Genomic DNA, 22,391 nt, shown 5'->3' with positions numbered 1-22,391 from the left:
GAATTTCAATAATAAAAGTCGACCTTGATAATAACAACGATTATTCGAAAATTCGAAATTCGATGCCCATCCCTATTATTTTTATCCATCTAGATTGTTTTGGAGATATCGGTCATAGAGATCTCTGCCTTCTCAATTGAACTGGATGGCACTCTGCTTGTTTTTTTTTACCTTTATTTATACAGGGGGAGTCTCACTGAAAGCATCCCTCCATCAGTCTAACTGAAAGCTCTCTCATTTTCAGGAGTGCCCTGTTCACATTCACACAAATACATTCACGCTTGGAAGCTGACCGGTGCAACCACAGTCGAATCTGCCACTGAGCAGCTCCACTGGAGCGGTTGGGGTTAAGGGCCTTGCTCAAGGGCACCTCAGTGGTGGTAATGAGGGAGGGGCAAGTGCTGCCTTTTCACTTTACCCACCCAGATTGATCCTGCCTGTCCCGGGGATTGAACTGATGACCTTCCAGTTATAAGCTCACTTCTCTAACCTTAATCCACCACTGCCCCGTTTTGTTTTATTAAAAGCTCAACAGCAATTTATCTTTCCAGAAATCCTGACCAAGTTAGTTACTCAAGATAATCCAAAGACTTTGTTTTGAGCAGTTTCATGTCGGAACTATTTTCTTTTTCGACCAAACTACAATGTCTCACCGTGCAGAAGGAAGTGTGCATCTGTTAGCTTAGCTGTGTAAAGTTAGCTTAGCTGTAACGTTAGCATGCTGACTTCTGCACGGTTGGTGGGTGTCGTTCAGTCATAGTTCCTACACGAAACTGCTCACAACCTTGTCTGTTTCTGGAAAGAGACATTGCTGTTGAGTTTTTCAAATGTATTTTCTTTTGGCTGTTTGAGGACCACAATCCCGTTCCATTGTATTGAAGAAAAGAAGAATTAATCAAGAATATTGAAGAATTAAACTTTTTGGCCTTGTGAGTAAGTGTGCAGGCTCTACCTTCTTTCATTGTAGAAAAGCCAGACATATCTACGGCCAATATCTCCAAAACTAGGCAACTCACACCAAAACGAGGTGGATAAATAGCACTATACAGGTGAGAGGAAAAATACGTATTTTTTTATTTTGGAGTGACCTGTCCCTTTAACAAGCATGTTGAGCCTTCAAGTCCTGATTTAATCAAAATAATAAAGAAATCTGACAGTGAGTTGAAATTATCCCCCGCTTTCCAGGGCAGTTTCACCTGTTTCAACAAGGTTCTGTATCTTGAAGCAAGTCAGAAGAAAGCAAATTACTCAAGAAAATGACCACATTTCAGAAATATCAACATAATCTGACTTACACTGGAAAGAAGTGGAATTATCTCACCCCACTGTCAGATTCTTTCATGTTTTAAGACAAATTAAGGCTTAAGGCTTCAAGACTGTATAGGAGTCTAAGGCCCAATCCCAATTCTTTTCTTAACCCTCAATCTTAACCCTCAAGCTCAACCCTCAATCTTAGTAGCCCTCAAAACTAAGTGTTAAGGGCTATCTTGCGACTTTAAAATGGGACAGCCCTTAAAGGCAGATACGTCTTCAGACTGTGGGGGGCAGCAGTATGCCAAAGCTCCGTCCAGTCTGTCAATTCAAAAGGAGACGAAAAAAGCATCCTTACAAATATTTCCTTGATAATATAGATGTAGAAATTACGATAACCATTGTATTATCTTAGTTTAAATGTCATTTTATGGATTTCCGTTTTGGAGCCTAACACATTTGTTGTTGTTGTATCGATAGTCAGTAGCCGTGCTGGTCAAGCCATATTATTATTATTATATTATAACATTGTTAACGTTGTTACGAAATGCCATAATTCTCGGTGGTAATGTCGTTGTTGAGTTGTTTTTTATCAAGATACAGCCTACGTGTAATGCTACGCACCACAAAACAAGTGGGGGCTAGAATGACCGTGCTTTCCGACGTGAGGGCTGGCTTGACTGCAGTTAAACACTGCAGTCAAGCCAGCCCTCACGTCGGAAAGCACGGTCATTCTAGCCCCCACTTGTTTTGTGGTGCGTTACACGTAGGCTGATAAAAACAACTCAACAACGACATTACCACCGAGAATTATGGCATTTCGTAACAACGTTAACAATGTTATAATATAATAATAATAATATGGCTTGACCAGCACGGCTACTGACTATCGATAGTTAGCAACAACAATTGTTGTTAGGATTCCAAAACGGAAATCCATAAAATGACATTAAACTAAGCTAATACAATGGTTATCGTAATTTTTACATCTCTATTAACAAGGAAATACTTACATTTGTAGGGCTGCTTTTTTCCTCCTTTCGCCGCCATCTTCCATCTGAATGGATCTAGCTGATGACACGCAAGGGATTCTGGGATCGCACTCACCGCCAAGGGTGGTCCTGGAAAATCTTAAAACTGAGGGCCGTACAGCCCTCAAACTCGACCCTTAACTTAACACACTGAGAATCGGGACAGCACTAGCACTTCGCGGGAGTGCACATTTTTGAGACTGAGGGTTAAGATTGAGGGTTAAGATAGGAATTGGGATTGGGCCTAAATGACATGTTGGAAAAGATTTTCTGCAGCATAACATGAAGAGCATCAACATGCTCATTCTTTATTCCTTTATCCAAACCTGAACAAGAGGGTTCACCTTTCACTCTGAAAGGGCAGAACATGGAGATGAGCTATGACCACATCTCTGCTGGTGCAACTCATTTGAGGAAGGACTATAAGGGCGGGTGACCATGAGGCTTGATGTTATTACACAATACCCCCCCCACACACACACACACATAAGTGCGTGCACGCACGCACGCACACACACACACACACACACACACACACACACACATAAGTGCACGCACACACAGGCACACACACACACACACACATCAGACCATGGTCACATTTCGGGACATTACAGTACATAGACTGATATTCATTTCCTGGAGACTTAAGGTCCTTACACATCAAGAGCGATGTGAATATACGGCACGAAATTGCGATGCGAGTTTCGACCCACCTGTCAATCACAGCCACAGATGTGTACACGTCGGAAGCGAATTTCTGAAAAATCGACCATGGTTCGAAAAAATAAACACCGCAATAACGCTCGGCGAAACTTCGCCGTTGGTATGCACGGTTGCATTAACTGATATAGGTTCGGAAAATATTATTGACGTGCGAATTAATCGCACAAAAAAAACGCTCCCGATGTGTAAGGACCTTTACCCTAACCATAACCACTGACCCCAAAATCTGCTTTTTTCTAAATTGGGGACACTGCTCTTGTCCCCAATCGGAAAAGCGGTCCACAATTAACTTGTCTTACGTCTGAAATTTGTCCCTGAAAGTAGCCTATGACAGACCACACAGGAATCCATACAGAATCTAACATGTGTGTTTATGTGCGCGTGTGTGTGTGTGTGTGTGTATATGCCTGTGTGTGTGTGTGTGTGTGTGTGTGTGTCTGTCAGCCCCAGGCCTTGAGCCCAGTGAGGGTGCTGTCCAGGCAGAGCTCGATGACCTCGCTGCTGGCAGTGAGCCAGAACACCTGGATGGTTTTCTTCATCGGAACGGGAGACGGACAGCTCATCAAGGTGCATCTCAACATGACATCATCACATGACATCATCCACTTTACCTGGCTCAACATGACATCATGACATGACATGAGTCATCATTAAAAACAGCTGATTTTAGACTGAATCCCAATGTTCTTTATAATAACGTCTGGGTAGACAACGTAGCCTACATACATTTCAGTGGAGAGGAGCAAACGGGCGGGGAACAACTGAGATATAGATCAAATGGTTAAGTCTAAAAGGCATGTATGATGCTTTCATATCTCATTAAATAACATTTTCACTAACGTTAGTTTGGAGCCCTAATTTACCTGTTGGGCCACAGGATAAAAAATAAATACAGCTTGAGTTCAAGAGATGGTTGATTGCTCCATAAGAGCCTAGAAACTAATGTCCAATTTCACTCTGCACCCGTCCACATCTTCCTTCCATCTCTAACATGATTAATATTAAACAGAAAGTCTTTATGCTCTCTGTTTATGTACTCTTTAACACTGTTTCCTCTGATATAACTCACATGATAAGGAAGCACACAGAAGTCTGGAGAACCCCCACAGTAACACTGTACAGTAACACACGAGACACAATAGGGCCCTTTATAAGTTTGCTTTCACCACAACCGCTAATAATCCCTGAAAATCCCCAAATTTCTTCCAGCCATGCAGCAAAAGCCAAACAGAAAGAAAAAGTATTATATTGATTCACTGGCTAAAACTTATATTTACCAGGCCAATAATAAACATGTTGTCTCCCACCAGTGATGTACAGTACAGTAGATCCACCCTTGGGTCAGTCAATGCTGATGCCTAGTGGCACAAAGTCAACGTTACAGTGTGTCTAATGGACAGACAGACAGACGGATGGGGACCGATCCATAAAGGGACAATTAAGCTAAATCTTATCGCTGCTAGCAGGGTCGGTCGTCCCTTTACTCTGGTGAGATGAGGAATTATTGAATCAGATATTGTGGTTGAGGGGTAAAACTGTATGCAGATTAAGCAGGAAATCTTCACTTTGCGTTCATCCGTCATTAAAGTTTTCGGAACAGGTTCGATTTTCTGCATTTTTTGCATCAGTCAAAAGGCTTTTGCGAGCCGTTTGCCTCGTGTGTGTCTGTGTTTGGACGAGAGAGACAGAGGAGCGCCTCAGTGGAGATTCAGCTGGAGAGACTCCACTCACTGGCCCCTCTCTGTTCCACGGCGCACCACAGCAGGCATTCCCTGACCTGCTGCCTTCTCCAGTCTGCACCGCTGCTGCAGATCAGCCACTGCTGCCTGTCTCCTGTCATATTGTAATGTGGATACAGTAGAGGACAAATATTTGTCTCGCATTGCGAATAGAACGACAAACTTATTGATAAAACGCATCGGACTCAGTTTGCGAGGTGTCTGTGAGTGACAATTTTTTTCAGATGATGGATTTAAAAAAAAGCATACGAACAAAACGGACTCTATGTGCAAAGACCTTGTTATGATGGGTAGACTAGCTAGGTAGACTACATGTTGTAAACAGAAAAAAACATTGATTGGGGTATTGTATCGTACAAAATTATTTCTGGAAGGACAATACAAGGAATACCAGCAATTTTCTCTTCCATCTTGCATTCAAAGACAAAGAGAAACTAGGAAGTGTGGATGCACTGATATGAAAATGTTGGCCGATAACCGATATTTACCGATGTCGATATGATCTGTATGAAAACAAGGTTCTATGATAATAGAATTTTGTACATACTGAAAACACTGAATTTGAAAAAGTAATGTCTTTCTCAATTTCCAAAACATCTGAAAACCCCCAGAAATCATAGATTTACTGCATTGTTTCCTCTCAATGAGTGTGTTTACATGCACACTAATAAACTGTTTATCGGATGTAAACGGCATCCTTTACCAGATAAAGGCTGTTATCAATACCGATAAACACACCTAGGTTTCTGCTGAATCATCAGGTTTATTCATTGCAGTCAACTGTATACTCACAGACTTTGAGGTGAGTGCCTGCTATTTACTAAGTCCATCTAAATGCGGAAATCAGATTATTGCCAGTAACCTGATTATTGGCCGACGTCGTTTATTTTGTGCATTTAAACACACTCATTATGAAAATTTTGGACGATCACTTTGCTCATCGGACCGATACCCATACAGGTATATGAAAAAAATGACTAACCTCAGCCGATACGTTATGATTACTGATATATCGTGTATCACTAGGAAGAAAACTTTAATGACTGGGAGATTGTGAGAGCCAGAATTTTGCTGTGGCTATCATGTTATTTGCATATTCATTGTATAATAGGCCTATTGATTTTAAACCATTGCTTGTCACAAATCATACCAGGACATGACATGTTATAGGTGCCCCCACTCTTCCCACTCCCAAGGATTAACACCTGGACCATGATCAAAGTTCTCAACGTAGCAGTTTATTTTTTTTATTTTTTTTGTAAGGCTTCAGAGCAAAGAATTACCCAAAACAATAAACAAGACAATGCTAGTAAATCCTCACTTCCCTAAACAAAGAAGTTGGAAAAACAAAATACATTAACCTTACCTATAGTCCGGGAGCTAAAGGCTGTTTTTTTGATGAACCTTGTTTCGTCGGATAAAGTTTTTTTCTCTGCTGATTCTTGTAGTTTGGGGGTACCTATTCAAAATACAGGAGGGTGCCCGGTGAGCACCCTTGAGCATTTTTAGATATTAACCCCTTAAGTGCCAAAATCCCATAAAAATAGGGATTTATGAGATTTCATGCAAAATACTCAAATCAAATGCATCAAATTTGCTTTCTCCAATGTTTATTCATAAAGGAGCAACGAGGTCATGTATAATGTAGCCTATTTGATTCCCACGCCATGTGCGGCACTTTCTGTCTCCACTCTCAATTCCTTGTACAGCCGGGGGACAGGGGTCTACGTGCACTGTTTAAATCCTGTGCACACATCTCGGCAGGGGAGTTTCTAGGGAGTGGCCAGGGATGGCACTGGTCACCCCTTAAATCTAATTGGCCACCCTAAAATCCTGAGGGTGCTGGCATCTGTGGCCAACAATACTGTCTTTCAGAGGCTGTAGCGGGCTAATTGTTAAAGGAGGACTTACCTCCAAAACACTTTTTTTCAGCTTTTAACCAATATATATGACTTTGGGGGTGATATGTGAAGAATTCTGGTCAAAATTTCCACATTTGACACCAAACTGTTGCCATTTGACCATTTGTATCATTTTTCAGCAGCATATCTGGCATAAGCGCCCTCTAAAGGTCGAACACTGCTTTTTTTTTCTTTTCTCAAATGAATGGGATATTTGGTAGAACCTGACGTCAGGTTGTCCCCAAAGACTATGGGATTTCAAGATAATTACTCCCCTACCCCCCCGTACCCTTTCGGCTCCTCAGAACTCCAAGCCTATTCCTATTGAAGTTTGCTCTTAAAATACTGAACCAAACGTCGTCAAAGTTTGCACATGTCTTAATTATAGTTAGTTTCCCACTGAATGTGTCACTACTTTATTAATATCTTACCTGGATAAGCTCGAATGATGATGTTTATATTATCAGTCCGAGTTGTAAGCACTGTCTCCAGCCCAGGCAGGCGGGAGAGAGTCGTACTGTAAAACCTCATGGACGAGCCCCAAGCTCCGGGCGCGCGCGCAGCAGCAGCTGGGCTTTCTGTGCTCTGAGAGCAGAGAGAGCACAGTCTGACATTTCCGCGGCTATCAGTCCGACTTGGAAGCACTTTCTCTCGGCCAGTCAAACGGGAGAGTCTGCTCTCTCATGCACCCGCAGCAGCAGCAGCACACAGCAGCAGTGAGAGGCGGGGGCTTTCAACAGTCTGACATTTCAGCAAACAAATCTCGTCGCAGTTTAGCGGACATGTAAAATATAACGCTACGACTTGACAACGTGACAAAGCTTCTCTAAACATATCGGCTAATATAATATCATCACTGTGTACAAGCAACGCCAACTTCTCAGGAAATCAAGTCAGCAGAGCAGAGCGACTGGCTCTGTCTGTGTGTGTGTGCTCCGAGGAGGAGAAGAGCTCTGCCCTGCTCTGCCTGCGCCCTGAGAGGAAAAATCATAGGTGCTGTAACTTTCAACAAGAATCACGAAAAGCCCCAAAACGCAAATTAAAAACGGATTTCATTGCGCGGTTTATCGCTAGTTGTACGAGGGAATGACGTGGAGAAATCTCGCATTGTGTTACCCCAGAGCGGGGGGTTTCTCCTATTGTGCAGTGTGCTGCTGTAACGAGCCCATGTCACTTTGCTCTCGTAACGTAATTTGACACGCTGCCATAGAGATACATGCAGAAAAATAATTATATTTCTAGTTCGCCACTGAATTACCAAATTGATATAACTTTCAACCATTTTCAGATTTTCTGTTTCCATACAGGCCACCAGCGTTGTTGTTGATATTTATAAAGATATTGCCCCTCTCAAATAAATTAGTTTTGAGGCAGTAGGCAAACTGTAATGGCGTCGTTTTTCGAAAAAAAATCTTGACTTGAACACAGCCAAAGAGTCTAGTATAGACAAGAGTATTTGTCATTTCTTGGTTTTTTCCATAGGTATTTTCAAATCACTGTTCTAATACATATCTAGGGAGTAAGTCCTCCTTTAAGCTAAGCTAGAGTGATGTTAGGCTAAATTTTGGTTTCTACATCCTTCCTAAATGCCGCAATCAGTGCCACCCTTGCTTGAGTCTGTGCCCCACCTGGGCCACCCCACTCAAAATGGCTGGGACACTGCATCTCGGCTCACACATCTCGCCTCAAACAGACACACATGTCACTAGATGTGGCTGTGCTGCTTAAAGCGTCTTGGGGGTATGCACGCATTGATGAGTTTTGTTGGGGCTTTATGTTCACTGATGGCTGATAGTGGGCTCTCTGGAGTTCCGGTAAGAAATTTCCAGAAAGCAGATGACCTGATGAGAGCCTTCAGAGGATAAAAATTGCTAGTCAGACCAGAACAGCCAGACTTTGGGTTTAGGTCTTGGTGAAACCAATTATGCTGATGCTGATGTCATACATCTGGGCTGAACATGAGGGTGACTTGCTTCTTCATCTGACCACATTCCAGAAGATGCTTACCTACTACTTTGCAGCTGGCCATGTCAACCATGTCTGGTATGGCCTCTACTATCTTCGTTCCATGGAGAAGCTTCATTCACAAAGGAATTTTCTCCAGGGGCAGCCTGTGATGTGACACATTAGTGGAATATGGAATGGCCTGTGGATCAACCAGTTCATAACCACTTTCATGAGGTACAGCCACAGTGATGGAGGGATCATTGGAATAACCATGAAGCCAGAGGCACTGAAGATCTGGGCCCTGAGCCACCACATATGCTGCAAGACTGAGTCAGACATGAAGGAGATGGAAGAGGATGAGACAGATACCACAAAGGTTCATCTCTATCACAAGGAGGAGGCTAAAGCCATGAGTTAAGCAGATGCCAAAGTCAAGGACAGGGCTGGACTTTGTCAGAAACTGGAAACCTGCCTCCATCCATTGGATCCCAACGAACATCCAGGGGAAAGCATCGTGAACATCAAGATCACCAACACCAGTGACAGTGCCATAAAGATTGGGGGGGTGGGGTCAATGTTAGAAGTTTTTGAGAAGACCTGGCCAGAGGGATTTTACAACACCATCTCAAACAAAGTAAAGACAATGAAAATGACCAAATCAATCCAAGTTGACAACTCCACAATTTATGACCTAAATGCCATCGATTCAAGGGTAATGGACTGGCCAGCTGATGGCAGGACTGGCCAGCTGATGGCACCATAGCTGATTTCATCAAAAATGTTAAGACACGGCTGAATTCATAACTATCAGACTACCTCATCTTCAGCAGCTACTCTGATTACAGTACTGTATCAAGTCCATCACCTGAGATGTCACAGAGACACGGGTCAGCTAGAAGCACCATCTCTTAGCTCTTATGTGAGGAACCAACCCAGGAAGGATCAGCTTTTCCTTCTACAGATGACAAGCAAACACAAGTTGGTGGTGACAGGGGAGGAGCCATGTGACAGGTGAGGTGACAGGGGAGGAGCCATGCCACATTGAGATCAGGTTGGAAGAAGGAGCCAATATGATCTAATCAAGAGGAAAAAACTGACACCATCATTGTCCAAAAGGTCCTGATGTGTGCTGGAGAAGCCAGTCTCTCTCTCAGTGGTTTCTGATGACACAGATGTGTTCATCCTACTCCTTACTAGGAAGGTACGGTGGTGCAGTGGTAAGCGCTGTCGCCTCACAGCTCGAAGGTCCTGGGTTCAATTCTCACCTGGGATGCTGTGAGCGCTGAAGGAATGCGTGCCCATCCACATGTCCTCGAGTGCCCACCGCCTGGGTGTGGTCATCAAAAGGGCCTTTCTGTGTGGAGTTTGCATGTTCTCCCCATGCCTCCCGGGGGTTTCCTTCGTATAGGAACCCCCTTCACCAAAACATGCAATATCCTGGTTGCTAATGTGGTTCCTCCTCTGGTCGTTAAGGGCGCCTGTTCGGAGGGAGGGGAACCGGTTGGAATAGCGTGAACCTCCCACGTGCTATGTCCTACCAGTGAAGCATCCCCTGTCAGGTGAAAATAAGCGGCTGGCTAACTGCCCATGTCTCGGAGGAAGCATGGAGCCAGTTTCGGCTCTCCCCAGATCGGCAGAGGGTGGAGTAGCAACCAGGATAAATAAAAGTAAATTAGCACTAAGGGGGGTAAAAATGGGATACAAAAATCGGGGGGGAAATATTCTAATAAAAAAAAAAAGGAAGAAACTGACACCATCATTGTCCAAAAGGTCCTGAGGTGTGCTGGAGAAGCCCATCAAATCTCAGTGGTTTCTGATGACACAGATGTGTTCATCCTACTCCTTCACCATTACCATCAGGAAGGACTGGATGTAGATCACACATCATGGAATCGCCCCACAAGGGCAATAGTGGACATCAAGTCAACACTGGCCAAGCATTCACAATTGTGAAGAACCTTTTACCAGCCCATGTTATATTGGGATGTGACACTGTAGCGTCTTACTATGCATTAGGAAAAGTCCTCAAAACTGTACAAACTATCTGCCATTAGCAATGTGGTTGCACCATTCCAGCAGGTCCCCGCCCACCCAAGCCACTGCCTTCATCTCAGCCTGTTCTGGTATAGAGAGCCCAGACATGTCACACACAAGGCTACTTCTCTGGGGGGAAAATAATGTTAAAGGACACGTCTGCTCCAAACTTAGCTGCTCTACCGCCAGCGAATGAAGCATTCATTGAGAATGTTAAGAGGGCCCACTTTCAAGCAATATATTGAAATATCAATGTAAATCTGCTACTAGCATTGAACACTGAGGAATTTTGATGGAAAAAAAGACACATGCAACAGGTCACTGAGCCCAACCACTCTACCGGAAGATTGCAAACTTGTCCCAGACTACATTTTGGAGATGATCAGGTGTGCCTGCAAAACCCTTTATCTCCAATAAGTGCAAATGTGAAGTGCCTGGTTTGCCATGCACAATGTTCTGTGCATGTTTCAGGGTAGGACGCTCAAGATCCAAATAGGCTTAACTACCATCAGACCATCAGCAGCAAAATGTGCCCTTCACACCTCCCAGTGTGTATCATCTACTCTGAATCTCTACATGCCAATGAGCAAAGGCTCAATGGATGTTCTCATCCAGCACAACCCCTATTGTCATAAAACATTTGTTTTGCTGGCACGGCCTAAAATGGTTAATATTATGTAGTGTGGAATGAAATACATTGTACATGACCTCCTTTATGAATAGACATTGGAGAACACAAATTGGATGCATTTGATTTGAGTATTTTGCATGAAATCCCATAAATCCCTATTTTTCTGGAATTTTGGCAGTTAAGGGGTTAATATCTGAAAATGCTCAAGGGTACTCACCGGGCACCCTCCTGTATTTTGAATAGGTACCCCCAAACTACAAGAATCAGCAGAAAAAAAAACTTTATCCGACGAAGCGAGGTTCAACCCCATGGCTCCCGGACTACTAACTCCTATAACAAAAACAGAGGATAAAGTAACTAAAGAAAAGGAGTTTATCCCTCCTACGGGCCACATGACCATGATCTACAGATGACAGGGTCAAGAGCTAGAAGTTAACACTGGCACCCAGGTGCTTAGCTTTAACATGACAGTAGCACAGTACAAGGATCACTAAATGAGCCTACACAGAACTACCAGTTACAGAGTCACAGCAGGTATACATGTAGCAGAGCAGCCATCATCCTTGACAAATGAGGAGAGCAAAGGGGCTGAGGTATATATAAGCTGGCTGCAGCAACCAATCAGCAGCTAGCCCTCCCGACAGCCCAGGTAGCTCACACCTGCAGCTCATGATCATCACCCAGTCAACACTCACTAGACATTCTCAATGTCAAGGATCCTTCCTCGGCAGGACTTCTAACAAGAACCAAGAAAGCTGAACACATTACACCAGTTCTCAAATCCCTGCATTGGCTGCCAGTAAATCTTAGAATAGACTTTAAAATTCTGCTAATAGTTTACAAATCTCTCAACGGGTCAGGCCCACACTACATCTCTGAAATGCTTCTACACTATGAACCATCCAGATCCCTGAGATCTTCAGGCACTGGTCTACTAATTGTCCCAAGGACCAAATCTAAACATGGTGAAGCCGCGTTCTCCCACTATGCCTCTCATAACTGGAACAAACTCCCTGAACACATTAGATCTGCCCCTACTCTGCCTATTTTTAAATCCAAGCTAAAGACCTTTATGTTTACTCTTGCTTTTAACTGCTACTAAACTACTGCCTCTCTCGGCTTGTAATTTTAAAAAGATTTTTCCTGTACATTTCCAACAAATGGACTGTACATGTAATAATAATACTGAAGAGTGCCTTGTAACTTATTTAAAACAGAAATAATGTTTCATGTCTGTTAATTTGAGTATATATTTTAACTAAAACTGTCGGCTGTGTTTTTTATGTGTTTTTTTATATGTGCATTGCTTTGCTGCTTGTTTTTTCGATTATTTTTTTGTAAAGCACCTTGAATTGCCTTTGTGTATGAAAGGTGCTATATAAATAAAATTTGACTTGACTTGACTTGACTTGAGGACTTGTCCTTCCTAGTCACCGCCTACCTCTGTAGGAAAGAGTCATTCCTCACATTGGAAAGAGCAAACAGGCTACCAAGTGCGTGATTGCGTCATGGTCCCAGATGTCAGATTCCACAGAAGTTTCCAGTTTATTAATAAACAATCAAGCCCGGATTAACAACTATATGGGCAGGGTGAGTACCCTGGGGCATCAGGGGGCATCAGCCAAAAATTATTCCGCGGCTAATTTTACTGTCATTTAGAGGCTGTAGCAGGCTCATTTTTAAAGCTAGACCGAAGATACCATATGAAACTAGAAGATCTAAGGCATCCATTGATACTAAGCATGACATGCTAGCTTGTCGCCAAGGGGGCCAAATACCGCTCCAAAGTTAGACAAAATTTTGGCAAGGGAAAAACGGGCAAGGCCATATTCAAAGGAGTCCCTTGACCTGTTACCTCAAGATATCTGAATAATAATGGCTTCTATGGGTAACCATAGAAGTCTCCCTTTATATAATTTATGCTAATCCATTTTCATCTTTAAAAAAACATGCAGTTTTTCGCATGCATTATAAATGTGTTATTTTTATGCCTCCGCCGGCGATAGCCAGGCCGGAGGCATTATGGATCCGGGTTGTCCGTCCGTACGTACGTCCGTCCGTACGATGTTTGTTAACGCGATATCTGAGGAACGCCTGGACGGAATTTCATCAAATTTGCCTCAAACATCGACTTAGACTCAAGGATGATCTGATTAGATTTTGGTGGTCAAAGGTCAAAGGTCAAGGTCACTGTGACCTCTCGAACGCCATTTTCAAGCTTGTTAACGCGATATCTCAGGAATGCCTTGACGGAATTTAATCAAACTTGTCTCAAACATCGACTTGGACTCAAGGATGAACTGATTACATTTTGGTGGTCAAAGGTCAAAGGTCAAGGTCACTGTGATCTCTCGAATGCCATTTTCAAGCTTGTTAACGCGATATCTCAGGAATGCCTTGACGAAATTTAATCAAACTTGTCTCAAACATCGACTTGGACTCAAGGATGAACTGATTAGATTTTGGTGGTCAAAGGTCAAAGGTCAAGGTCACTGTGACCTCTCAAACGCCATTTTCCAGCTTGTTAACGCGATATCTCATGAATACCTTGACGGAATTTCATCAAATTTGCCTCAAACATCTACTTAGACTCAGGATGAACTGATTCGATTTTGGTGGTCAAAAGTCAAAGATCAAGGTCACTGTGACCTCTCAAACGCCATTTTCAAGCTTGTTAACGTGATATCTCAGGAATGCCTTGACGGAATTTAATCAAACTTGTCTCAAACATCGACTTGGACTCAAGGATGATCTGATTAGATTTTGGTGGTCAAAGGTCAAAGGTCAAGGTGAGCTCTCGAACGCCATTTTCAAGCTTGTTAACGCGATATCTCAGGAATGCCTTGACGGAATTTAATCAAACTTGTCTCAAACATCGACTTGGACTCAAGGATGAACTGATTACATTTTGGTGGTCAAAGTTCAAGTTCACTGTGACCTCTCACACACCCAATTTCCAAGCTCTGTAACGCAACATCACAGGAGCGCCTTGAAGGAATCTCTTCCAATTTGCCTCAAATGGCGATTTGGACTCCAGAATGAACTAATGGCGGAGGCATAAGTCCGCGTTGCGGTCGTTCTAGTTGTCTATTTCTATTTGAATATTTCTGTATATAGGACCCCTAAACAATATTGGAATTACAGAAATTGAGTGATACCTAAAGCTGAGACTCTTGGAAATTCAATTAGCCCAATTGTATTAATTTGTGATGATGTTAGTCCCCATCATCTACATTGTGTCTTGTGTCTGTTATGTGTGTGTTGAGGCTCTACTTTAGCAATACAGTCATGTAAATTTGTGGTATTTATTGCCATAGTAAGTTTCACTTTTTACGTGTAGGGGGGAGGGGGGCACTTCAAGTCTGTGTTGTGTTAATCCAGGCCTGTAAACAATTGGGCATTAAAACATTTGCAGGCACACTAAAGTGATAACATATTCACGAATGACAGAAGATAGATTTAAATGTGTAAATTTGTGCAGCCGATGATGTTTTGCTGCTTGCCATTTTTAAAAGACCCAGCTGGCAGCAATCATTCATCCGTGCACATAGAATTGTGGGCACTTAACGTGAGGATACCCATGGGCATCCTCAAAATGTCTCTCTCCTGAGGACGCAGTCCTTTGTAGGATTCAGACATTGGAACAGTACTTCGGTGGCCTCCGATGACGTAGCATCCTTGTAATTCAGCCAAATTAGGACCTTTCCTTGACTTTGAGGCCATTTACACCTGGAACTAACATGCGTCTTCTGTGATCAGATTGCAATTGGATAGTGCTTGACCACTTGAAAGTACATGTGTAAACACCCCCAAGACACATTGAAGACGGATTGCGATCTGATCGGCAAAACCACCTCCGGCGGTGGTCAGGGATGCATTGTGACCACATTGCGGATTGAGAGGACACCTGTTTTGGGTGATCAGATTGCAATCAGATTGCAATCTAATCACCCAAAACACATGTTAATGCCAGGTGTAAATTAAATCAGGCTAATGTGGTCAAGCACTATCCGATTGCAATCTGATCACAGAAAATGCATGTAAGTGCCAGGTGTAAATGGCCTCTTTGAGAAACGGCTACTCTACCACATACACACAGGGAAGGAGTGACACAAGATTAACACACAACCAATAACACACAACCAAATGACTAACGTCATCACAGTGTGCAGCTGGCATCACAGCAGGTTCAGTGCCAGGGAAGTATAGGGAAGTATAGGGTTGACCAATGAGACCATGTTTCAACCAGTTCAACCAAACCTGATGGAAGGAGCCCAATTCATAATCCCAGTGACAACCCGTCTTTCACCCCCCCCCCCTCCCCCCCCCTTCCTCAAACATCGAAGCTTCAACAAGTTGCATCACATCCTGCGTGAACAACAAAATGAGACAACACAGTGAGCCATATCATGCGAGGTATAGAGGCTGCTGCTGCAAGCTGCACTTCCTGCTGTGGTTTGGAAGATTCTCGTGGTGATTGACTGATTGTGTTTGGACGTTATGGCCGTACACTTCTTGTTTGATACCGAGCTCATTTTCAAAGTGAGAGTGAAGATCATGGTATCATATGAAACTAGAAGACTAAAGCATGCATTGGTGCCTACCATTTCATTCTTTGTTGGGTAGGGGGCTAAAGCTATGTTCACACCGAGATATTTATTTTTCGCTCTGTCGCTTGATTCAACCCTTTGGAATCGCTCTGTCGCTCTGTTTAAATCGCTCATCAACAGGCACACGAATTGACGGACATGTGGGGGCTATAACGTTACGCAATGTCATGCTGTTTGTCCACTACGAGCCCCCGTCGTTGTTTACAAGCTAAGCCTATCAGCGTGCTCCCCTTGCGAGCTCTATACCGGTAGTACAGACTTCACTTCATGTCAGCTGTCAGCCTGTCAATCAGCTGTCAATGTGGTTTGTTGGGTTACATGCTGCCACTCCGACGTGCTGCCACTCCGACGTTCTGCCACTCCGAAATATCGGCACTCAGAAAGGGGGTCTATATTCCCCGTTTTTCACTAACCTCTCCCAGCCCCCACGCCAAACCTAACCTCCCCCCATGCCTAAACCTAACCTCCCCCAGACCCTAACCCAAAACCTAACCTCTCCCACCCCCACGCCTAAACCTAAGGTCGGCATTGCGGCTTCTAAGGTGAACGACCGCCAGTCCGAATAATGGAAGTTAACGTTCGGAGTGTCAGCATGTCGGAAAGGCAAAGGAACCCCGGTTTGTTGCCACACAATAAACCAGCGGTTTGTTCCAAGCCAGTGTGATCCTTGACTCACTCTCACACGGCAGCCAATCAGCATTGAACAGCGAGCGACTGATGCAAGCGTAATTTCGCTCGAGTTGGGATATTTCATCTCGGGCGACGAGCGTATTTTCTCCCTATCGCTCTGTCTCTGTCGCTCAGACGCCCAGCGATTTTTCTCCCGGGTGAATATACGCTCAATCGCTCGTTTGCATTGACTTTGTATGTAAACTCGATGCCAGCGAAAAACTTCAATAGGTCGGTGTGAACGCAGCTTAAATAACGCACCAAAATTTGGCGAGTGAAAAACTGGCTTGGCCATTTTCAAAAGAGTCCCGAGCTCTGACCCAGGCATGTGTGGGGGTGGGGGGCGTCAGAGGGTGCTCAAGCACTGCCTCTTTGCACCTTGATGTCCATGTGCCCTTTTTGTCCACGGCCCATATTACTGTAACGGACTGTTCTTGTATCTGTGATGGAGCTCTTTTATTTTGAAAGTCCGGAAAAGGAAGTGGACTGTTGTTCGCTCCGTCTGTCTGTCTCTCTCTCTCTCTCTCTCTCTCTCTCTCTCTCTCTCTCTCTCTCTCTCTCTCTCTTCTCTCCATCTCTCTTCCCTCTCGTTCTCTCCCTCTCTCTTTTCTCTCTCGCCTGTTGAGGAAACACATGGCAGCATGTCCCAACATGGAGCGGTCTCAGTGTCATTATTTCATTCCTAAATACAAAATATAAAGAACCGGTTACATTAACTCATTGAGTGCCAGCCACTTTTGGAGAATGGACGCTCCCAGTGCCAGAGTTTCAGAGCGTTTTCAGTGATTTCTCGAGGCCCACAGAATATTGTGTGATATTACTGTGTAAACACTGAACACGCACAAAGAACGATGAGACTCTATTGTATCAGCAGCAAAAAAAAGTTTATTGATATCATTTTCCGTTCTTTAGTTATCAGCCGGAGAAGATAGGTCAAAAACAGAAAAAATTGGCGTTTCCATCTAGAAGCTGAGATATTGAGCCTTTTGTGAAATATAGCATTTCAAGCACATGACTGACTCTGAAGGTAATATTTTCTGATGTGACACCTCAAAAATAATTTACTTCAATAAAACAGTGAAAACAAAGGAATTTTGTTTGGCAAAATAATATTTTTTAGCTGCAACCAGCAGCGCTGGCCCCTGCGTGCGCAGACCCTACACCTTCTTGCTGGTCTTGATTTACTGCTGGTGGGCATCAGATAGCTTGTTTGCCTGTCTCTGTCAATCGAGCCTGCTGTGTGGGTGTTGTGTGTTGTACGCGGCCCTGCATGCCCCACCCCCCTCCTCCTCCTCCTTCGTGGGAGTGTCTCTGCGCGACTCTGAGTGTCGCTGCATTTGCTCTCGCTCTGCTTTTGCTCCATCTGCACTGAAAAGTGCGCTGCATCCCCCCGTTTTTTCACAGCCTGTCCCGGCTCCCAGCTGAGAATAATGTAACTTTTCAGAAAGAGGCTGGTGTCGGCAACTAAATCATATGGAGGGGCTATTGCAGCGGAGAAGGAGGAGCTCAATTGTGGTGTCAGCAGATTGACTGCTGTTCACAGGCACAGCTAACGTTATGCTTCGTGCATATCGATGCGATTTCCGTTTCCTCATGACTCTCTTTTCTCCTGGCCTTTCTCTAATCTGGAGAGCACTGTCGCCACCTAATGGGTCCCTAAAATAGCTTTTACACATTCAACAGCCACCATACTTTCACAGGAGATGGATCTGGCTTTGATACACGTCCCACCGTCAAAAAACGCAATTGACGACTTTAGTCGTCTTTGGCACTCAACGTTACTAAAGCAATTGACGACTAAAGTCGTCATTGGCACTCAATGTGTTAAGGTAGTGTCCAAGCATGTTCCGAACTGGGAATCTTCTACACACTGAGCCGCTCCACTATCCAGTCGACTAAATAAGCATAAGGGAAAAATGGACATGGCCTTTCCAAGAGGGTCCCTTGACCTCTCATCTTAAGATATCTGAATGATAATGAGTTCTATGGGTACCCACGAGTCTCCCCTTTACAGACATGTCACAAATGTGTTATTTTCCCCTATTCTATTTGAATATTTCCACATACTGGGGACCCTAAACAATCTTGGAATTGCATAAATTGGGTAAGACAGGAAATCTGAGACTCTTGTTGATTCAATTAGTCCAATTGTATTCATGTGTGATGATGTTAGTCCCCATAGTAGCCACTTGTGTGAGACAAAAAAAAATTATGTGACCTCACTGTATGAATCAGAATCAGAATCAGAATCAGCTTTATTGGCCAAGTATGCAAACACATACAAGGAATTGGGCTCCGGTTAGCTTTGCTCTCAAGTACAGAGTACACAAGTACACACATATAGAGAAAAATAAAAAAGGAGAAAGAAGGTTACACATAGTCAAGGCAAGAATACTTTGTAAAAAATACTCTTTTTACAGTGACTGCTATATACAATGTGGTGACTGTGCTATATACAATGTAGTAAAGTGGCTATTTTTAACACATTGACTGCCAGCCCTTTTTTTCTTGCTGTAGGTAGCTTCTGCCAAGCCGTTTTTTGAGGATTGTGGCTCATTTTACAAGCGCCGAGGATTATTTTCTGCTTGGAGTTTGTGAACATACAATATCTCAAAAGTACTAATAGAATGTGTACTTTCTCTGTCTAAAAGAGTTAGTTTGTAGAGTTAGTAGTTATGTAAGCATTAGCAGTTGAATACAGCATGGTTTTAGCATTAGAAAAAATATTCAGAGATAAACGGCTTTTTGTGAAATTCGATAGAGCTGTCACTTTAACCATTCATTTTTGGCTCTCTCTCTCTCTCTCTCTCCCTCCCCCTCTCGCTCTCTCTCTCTCTCTCTCTCTCTCCCTTCCCCTCGCTCTCCCTCCCTCTCTCTCTCTCTCTCTCCCTCCCTCTCGCTCTCCCTCCCTCTCTCTCTCTCTCCCTCCCTCTCGGGAGGGAGACGCACTAGGTTTAATCCTAGTGAGAGGGGGAGAGGGAGAGAGAGAGAGAGAGAGAGAGAGAGGGAGGGAGGGAGAGAGAGAGAGCGAGAGAGAGAGAGAGAGAGAGAGGGAGAGAGCGAGAGGCAGAGCTGCTTCAACTCCTCCCTCTTCTTGGCTGCCGCGGCCGTCACAGTCTCAGTGCTTTTGCTGCTCTCCTGTGCCTGTCTGCAGGCTGCTGTTTGAGGAAGTCGGCATGCTCGCTCGCTTCTTGGGAGTTTTGGTTGAGAGAAGCTTTTGCGATTCTGGTCATATTTATGCTGCGTGTTTCAAAGTGTGTTCCACCTGTAATGTATTATGTAAATTTGCAATCCCGCATCGCCAGCAATCAGTGCGAAAACGAGAGCGTTTTCCCCCAACCATTTTCATGAGAATGTAATACTGTAAAATCGCCTCGCCATTTCCTTGAATGGCTTTGCTCCCTTTTTCTTTGATTTCGCTCGTCTGGGGGAGCACTGTCAACACTTAGTGGGTCGGTAAAATAGATTATACACATTCAATACCTCCAATAATTGTACAGGAGACGTAAAAGGGATTGATCAACGCCCCACCGTCAAAAAAAAAAAAACGTTTTTTTTGACGTATCCATACGTCGCTGGCAGTCAAGCGCTGGATTTTTTTTGACGTATGCATACGTCGCTGGCAGTTAACGTGTTAAATATGAATATATTAGGGAGTGTACACTCAAAGTGTACGGTAGGTGTGCAACAACGTTTGTGAACAAGGTTTATACAGATATTGCATTTTTATATATGAATATATAAGGTGATGTACAGTAGTGCAACAACGCTACGTAGGTTTGGAAACAAGGCTTATACAGGGATTGCATTTTAAATATGAGTATATAAGGGAATGTACAATAAATGTGTGCAGTAAAATGTGCAACACTACACAACAAGTTTCGTAGACAAGGATTATGCAGATATTACAGATATTACACGATACACGGTACAGTTGTTTGCCGTTCAATGTGAACGAGGCTTGAGTTTACAGCGAACACAGTGAACAATGAACATAAATTAAGTGGGTGGCTGGTTTAAGTGGTTTTAAGTGGTTTTAAGGTGTTCAACAGAGTAATGGCCTGTGGGTAGAAACTGTTTTTGCGTCTATTGGTTTTGGCGTGCAGAGCTCTGAAGCGTCTGCCCGAGGGGAGGAGTTCAAACAGGTCGTGTCCAGGGTGAGATGAGTCCGTGATGATCTTTCCTGACCTTTTTTTGACTCTGGAGGAGTACAAGTCTTGGATGGAAGGCAGGTTGGCACCGATGAAATGACCTATTGTGACTTCTAGGATAATCCCAGCCTCATGAAATGTTACAACCACAAACTAACCTAGGACATTCAGTGGATCTACTGTATGGCATGGGGATAACCACCATATTTCTAATATAATGTCCTAAGCCCAAACTCTATAAACATTCAACATTTGAATAGCTGCCTAACCAAAACACACGGTTTATTGCAGATTTATGAAAAGAAAACCATGTCACAGTTCTAAGCAGCACCTCAAATTAATCTTCAGGTTCCCAGCTTTCAGATGATGTGTACCACCTCTATGTGGCCTTTACTGTTGACCTGCTATCTCATCCTAAAATTGCCATTCCCCCACTAAAAAAGACAAAAATGTGTGTCTGGTAAGGAGGGGTGGAGTAGAAGAGGTTAAAAGGTAAAGGTAAAGGTAAAGTTTTGTTTGTTTGATTGTCACACACCTGTGTGCAAAATTTGTTCTCCGCATTTGACCCATCCCCTGGGGGAGCGGTGAGCAGCAGCAGCGCCACGCTCGGGAATCATCTGATCTGACCCCCCAATTCGAACCCTTTGATGCTGAGTGCCAAGCAGGGAGGCAAATAGAGAGCCCCAGTAACGAGTCCGGAAATCATCGATGCTAACAGCCCTGGTTCTTCACAGTTTTCGCCTATGGGAGTTTTGAATGGGTTTTTGGCGCGATGCTTCTAATAATCTCTCTGGGCAACGCTGGCTTAATCAAACGCGAACCAGTGTTTAGTAATATCATCTTCACACACGAGGACCACTTTTACGAGTTTTGAAGCTTTTACGTGCCGTTAAAAGGGCGGCTAGCTAACAAACGGCTAAATGAGACTACACTTTTGAGTCGATGGGGATATATACGTCAATAACGTCACCACTTCAAAGGGCGAACACGGAAATTCTCTTTCCCTCACCTGGTTCAGCCCCGTTCAGCACGGGGTAATCAGTGCACACATCAACAACAGTCCAGGTTGAGTGCTGACGTGACGTGGAAGCCTATGCGACAGTGTGTAGTTCTGGATTAGCTTAGCACGAGCTTTTTACCTCTAGGGCTCGCAGTTACGCTTCAAAACTCATGAAAGTGGTCCTCATGTGTGAAGATTATCCCGCTGAACCTTGGTTCGCGTTTGATTAAACTTGTGTTGCCCACAGACATTATTTGAAGCATCGCGCCAAAAACCTATTCAAAAATCCCATAGACAGAAACAGTGAAGAACCAGGAAGTTCGGGACTTCCGCATTCAGCCTACAAAAATACGTAATCCCTGGGGCTCTCTATGGGTCCCATTTTTATCGTCTTTAGTATGACTCGGCCGGGGATCGAACTCACAACCTCCAAATCTCAGGGCGGACACTCAAACCACAAGGCCACTGAGCTGGAAAGGAATCCTTCTCAAGAATATTATGATCTTATTGTTTTCTGCATAGCCTATATGTTGAATAACTTGATGATATGGCGAGGATTGGGATAATGACCGTGTGCAAACTAAGCGAATTGGTGCGAAAGCATGTGAACTAACCATTACACTATTGTGGTATTTTCGCAAGTTTGGCAGGTCTGCATATGTTCCCCTTTTTAACAAGGTCTCTGCACAGCCCTGCTCTCA

General features: G+C 43.8%; 1 protein-coding gene across 1 annotated transcript in view; it reads left to right on the top strand.

Annotated features, from left to right (window-relative positions):
* Positions 1–22,391, top strand: part of plxnc1 (plexin C1) — a gene marked incomplete at its 5' end in the record, with an annotated part of 113,647 nt that overhangs the window by 10,269 nt on the left and 80,987 nt on the right. Inside the window, one exon of the mRNA XM_083653339.1 lies at positions 3,453–3,575. Within this exon, the coding sequence (XP_083509465.1) occupies positions 3,453–3,575 (123 nt within the window). The remainder of the gene's footprint in view (positions 1–3,452; positions 3,576–22,391) is intronic.

Source organism: Poromitra crassiceps (genome assembly GCF_964638095.1).
Source record: "Poromitra crassiceps genome assembly, chromosome: 2".
Classification (NCBI taxonomy): Eukaryota; Metazoa; Chordata; class Actinopteri; order Beryciformes; family Melamphaidae; genus Poromitra; species Poromitra crassiceps.
Note: the sequence above shows the minus strand (reverse complement) of the source record. Positions and strands in the feature narration are given on the sequence as shown.